Raw genomic sequence first — 5164 nt, 5'->3', positions numbered from 1 at the left:
TTAATATTGGGCCCGTAAAACGAGTCCTTCATTATCTAGTTTGACAATAAAGGGCAAATATGACCTTTTCTTGATAGAATTTAATACTCCATTCTTCCAAATTTTCATGCCGATTTGACAGAAAATTTTAAAATAAAAAAAAATCTTCTAAAATATATGATTTTAAATATTCTTAGCTATTTATGTGTTTAAAAATATAATTTTAAAATTAAATTATTTCTAATTTGTATTCGTTGTACAGTGCAAATCGAATAATTTATAACAAGTAGGACCATATCATATTTAATTTACATATTTCTTAGTAGCCACGTTGTGCAGAAATGTCTGAGTCATACCTACCCGTACCCGGTGCGTGAATTTTTTTAATTAAAAAATGTGGCTGGTGGTGACTAACGAGGCTATTAGAATTCAACAATGTATACACCAATAATCAAACACTTACAAAATTCAGATATTATTGATATGATGAAAATGGGTGGTCAGTACCTTGTGCTCCTATTCCTCAGCAGCTTAACTGCTTTCATCTTCAGTTCCTCCCAAGCTAGATCAATTACTACTTCAACTAAACCACAAATAATTCTCATCGAAACGAATCGGCACGCTACTGCTGCTCGAAGCTGTTCATACACATTGACAATCAAAACAAGCTGTTCTTCATCTAGATACACAAGAGACAGAATCAGTATTGCTTTTGGAGATGCTTACGGATTTGAGGTCTACGCGCCGAGCCTAGATGATCCATCTGCCAGGACATTCGAGAGATGCTCTACGGATACTTTCAGGATCCGTGGCCCCTGTATGTATGAGATCTGTTATCTTAACTTGAGGAGAGTTGGATCGGATGGTTGGAAACCTGAGAGCGTCAAGGTGTACGGTCCAGATCGTCCTGTTATTACTTTCAAGTTTAATAGGTTTCTGCCTAATGGAGTCTGGTTTGGATTTAACCACTGTCGTAAAATCATGTAGTTGATTTGCCTCTGCTGGCTGCTATGTTGGGGTGTGGTATTCCACTGTCTATGAAGATTTGTGCGTATTTTAAAATATTTAATTTCTGTTTTGACAGCTTAATTTATCACCAAATAAAGTTTTTTTAAGCTACTCAGGTAGCCAAATATTATAATTGCTGTTAGATATAGCCTTTCTTTGCAATATTTCATATGCTTATAGATGAATGAGGTTACCAGAAACAATCCTCTTACCTTTGATATGGAGAGGTAAGGTGTGTGTACACTGTAGCATATGTTGTTGTTGTTGTCATTGCTTATAGATGAACTTCATCAGATGTGTTGTATCCATAGATGGAACTTCTATCACTACACATTTACCTATGAGGCAATGTGTTTGTGTAGTAAAAAATAGGAATGACCAAATTTGTAACAATTTTCAGCTGACCCTGATGTTAATTTAGAATGCATTTCCCTTTTTTTTTCACCTCACTTTGACAAGATTACAGACAGGGAAACTTGACTATATATGTCCATTTTTTTCTTTCAGGACTACTTTTTAGAAAAATCTGTAAGTCAAACAAAGAAAAGGCTTTGCTTCGTCCTATTTGGTTTGCGATTTTGATAAAAGAAAGTTTCCAACTGTTAAATTAAACTTTAGCAAAGCTGAAAAATGCGAGCGCTGTATGATATTGGATCTAAATGAGCTTAACTTGATAGATAAGATCATACAACCGGCTCAAATTGATTGGGATTGAGACATAGTTATCGCGGTAGTGATGGAGTGTCCTCTGGAAAGAGAGCCATTCATACAACTCCAGAATATTCAACATTCCTATTTTGATTCCCATCTTACCATCGTCAACTCAAACTCCTTTGTTATGGAATATTTTTTTTTTCTTCATAGAGCATTTTTGGTATGAAATTTGACATCATATAGATTTTACTGGATCCCCAAACTATATATTCTTCAAAAATTGGTCAATGAAATCATTTTTTATAAAATATATCCCTCAATGATTTTAGAGCATATATATTCCTCGTCAAAAAAGTGGTCCATATTTACCCTTTTCGTTAACAAAGAGTAAAGAAAGCGAAACCGTTTGTCTGGAGAGTGATTTGTCCACCAAAAGTGAAAGACATGGAGTATGAATTCATTGAAGATCTGCACAACAAAAGTCCACTGCTTCTGGAATTGAATTAAGGAGAAACAATCGTTATATGTATGAATTTTTTTTTCCCTTTTCTTAATTAACCCAAAAAGGATGATTGTGCACTTTACCCAATACAATTGCAAAATGAAATTTTGGGCTTACTAGCCCAGTATGATCAGAAAAACACTTATGGCCTACTTCTTGATATCTAATGGATATCATCCGAGGCGAAAAGAAAAGATCTCCCCCAGACTTTACTACTCGCCCGTCTAGAAGAAAATGAACTAGTTTGACAGTTAAACTTGAGTTGACACGATGAACTTGTGCTAAATTAAAGTTGTGCTAAATTAAAGTTATGTTAAATGTATCAAATTTTTTTAAAATTTTTTGGTTTTAAACATGTCAATTGAAAAATTGAAATTAAAGTATTGTTAAAAAAGTAATAGGATCGTTTTTTTTAAAATAAATTAAAAAGAAAAATAAGTCATTCTTGTTAAAACGAAGGGAGAATAATTTAATTAAAATAATGGAGCTATCTATATATTTGATCTTGATTAATTAACTCACATGGGTGTGGAATTAACTGAAACGTGTCTAGTGATTAGTGTTAGAAGTATTTTAGTTGGTGAGCTAGAATTCAAGTACTCTACTTAGATTGCTTATGAATTGGGGTGTACATGGCTCGGATTGGTTTGGTTTATTAAAAAAATCAAATCAATCATGTTGGTTTATTAAAATTATAAACCAAATCAAACTAATATAAAATTGCTTTTTTGGATTTAGGTTTTAGTCGGTTTTTTCGTTTTTTTTTTTTAATTTTTTTTTTATAATCTTTAGTTTTTACAATTATATTGTTATTGAAGATTAGATCAAATATATTTTCATCATGTGCTAATGAAAAACCATAATTATGAAAAAATAAGGAGTAGAAAACTCTCTTGAAACTAAAAAGTGAGATGAGGAGTGAAAAGTTTAGGTTTTAAGTTTATATTGGGTTTTCAATCATTTAATTAGTAATTAATGGATAAATATTACAACTTAAAGGTCCAAATCTAAATATATATCTACATCTACTTTCAAATTATTGAAAATTACTAAAACTAGTTGAAAAAGTAGATTATATTTTATGTATAAAAAAAGTTCGAATATTATATATATATATATATATATATATATATATATATATTATGTCAGTTTGATTCGGGTTCGGTTTAACTTTTTTTTTGTTAACACCAAACCAAACCAAACCAAGAATGGGTTTTTTTTTTCTAACACCAAACCAATCAAATCAAACCATAAGTCATTTTTTTCCTCGGTTTAGTTTGGTTCGTCAGTTCGGTTTGACTTGACAGTTTGGTGTGTACACCCCTACTTATGAAGCTCAAATATAATACTTCCTCGGTTTAAAAACGAATCAACTATTTTGACTCGACTTGAAGTTTAAGAAAATAAAAAGAATATTTTTAAAATTTGTAATCTTAAATTAAAATTATGTTTAATATATCAAAATGTCTTTTAATTTTATAGTTTTACACATGCTACGTGAAGTTAGAATTAAAATATTATCAAAAAATAAATAAATTATTTTTATGAAATGAATTAAAAAAGAAAGTAGGTCATTTTTTTTTTTTTTTGAAACGGAGAAAGTATATAGCAACAATAAAATTACATAAATGAAGTTTGAAAAAAGATAAAATTACACGTAGGATTTATTTTTCATTTTGTGAATATAGAGTGAGTGTTTTTAAAAGAACATATCAGAACACATAAAAGACATTATGATAATTTTTTTAAAGCGTACAAAAACAGAAACAGTAATCCCAATTTTATTTGCGTATCAAATAGAATATACATACAGTAGCTTCTAAAATGTAGGACCAAATTTTATATTTTATATATTTTTGGTAGCCACGTTGCATAAAAATCTCTTTCGTTAGTAGTAAGATATATACAGCGTACCGGATGCGGCAAAAATAAATAAAAATATAAAAAACGTGGCTATAAGTATAATTCATTCAACAACATATATACTTCAAACAATTATCAAAATTACTATATGGTGATGAAAATGGGTGGTCAGTACCTTGTGTTCCTGTTTCTCAGCTTAGCTGCTTTCCTCTTCAGTTTCTCCCAAGCAAGATCAATTACTACTTCAACAAAGCCACAAATTCTCATCGAAACCAATCAGACGGCAGCTACAGCTCGACGTTGCCCATACACATTGACGATTAAAACAAGCTGTACTTCACCTAAGTCCACCCGAGACAGAGTCAGTATTGCTTTTGGAGACTCTTACGGATTTGAAGTCTACGCTCCCAGGATAGATAATCCATCTTCGAAGATATTCGAGAGCTGTTCTACTGATACTTTCCAGATCCATGGCCCCTGTATTTATGAGGTCTGTTATCTTAACTTGAAGAGAGTTGGATCCGACGGATGGAAACCTGAGAGTGTTAAGGTGTACGGTCCAGATCGTCCTGCTATTGCCTTCAAGTATGATAAGTTTCTGCCTAATGGAGTCTGGTTTGGATTTAATCACTGTCATAAACGCTCTCCATAGGAATCGAAATTATGTATGATATTTGCGTTTTGCAGATTTATTTAATCAGTGTATTTAAAAGTGTTGCTGGAGAATAACTACTTGTTGGGATGGTTGTAATTTCCTATTGTATTGTATGTGTGGGTACTTTACTAAATTTTATTGAATTTTGTTATTTAATGATAAATATCGTTTTATGTAATGATTCATTCGGCGCGGTAGCATGGCAGACAGTGGTTAATGAAGTGAACAAAGTGTTGGGATCTTATAAAATTAACTTTTTGAGTAAATGCGTTGGGTCTAATTACATGTGAATAAATAAATTAATGTCACATATTTAACTGAAAGCTTAAAGGAGGGATAGTTTCAGATTAAAATTTAATGTTGAGGATAAATTTGCCTGTGGTCCAAATTTGCTTCCCTATTTTTACAATTGGATAAATACTCTCTCCATTCGATTTTACTTGTCACGTTTTGACGTGACACAAAAATAATTAATAATATTGTCATGAAATAACTAAGAATAA

At 31.4% G+C, this 5164-nt stretch overlaps 2 protein-coding genes across 2 annotated transcripts; both read left to right on the top strand.

Moving 5' to 3' along the window:
* Positions 1–294: 294 nt before the first annotated feature.
* Positions 295–1117, top strand: LOC107839922 (embryo-specific protein ATS3A). Its single transcript, XM_016683588.2, has one exon. The coding sequence runs from the start codon at positions 415–417 to the stop codon at positions 964–966; it is 552 nt and encodes a 183-aa protein (XP_016539074.2). The 5' UTR covers positions 295–414; the 3' UTR covers positions 967–1117.
* Positions 1118–3954: 2837 nt separating this feature from the next.
* LOC107879878 (embryo-specific protein ATS3A) lies at positions 3955–4839 on the top strand. Its single transcript, XM_016726809.2, has one exon. It carries the CDS (start codon positions 4155–4157, stop codon positions 4656–4658), a length of 504 nt encoding a protein of 167 aa, XP_016582295.1. The 5' UTR covers positions 3955–4154; the 3' UTR covers positions 4659–4839.
* The last annotated feature ends 325 nt before the right edge of the window (positions 4840–5164 follow it).

The sequence above is a fragment of the Capsicum annuum genome, chromosome 8 (genome assembly GCF_002878395.1).
Source record: "Capsicum annuum cultivar UCD-10X-F1 chromosome 8, UCD10Xv1.1, whole genome shotgun sequence".
NCBI lineage: Eukaryota > Viridiplantae > Streptophyta > Magnoliopsida > Solanales > Solanaceae > Capsicum > Capsicum annuum.
This window is presented reverse-complemented; position numbering and strand designations above follow the sequence as displayed.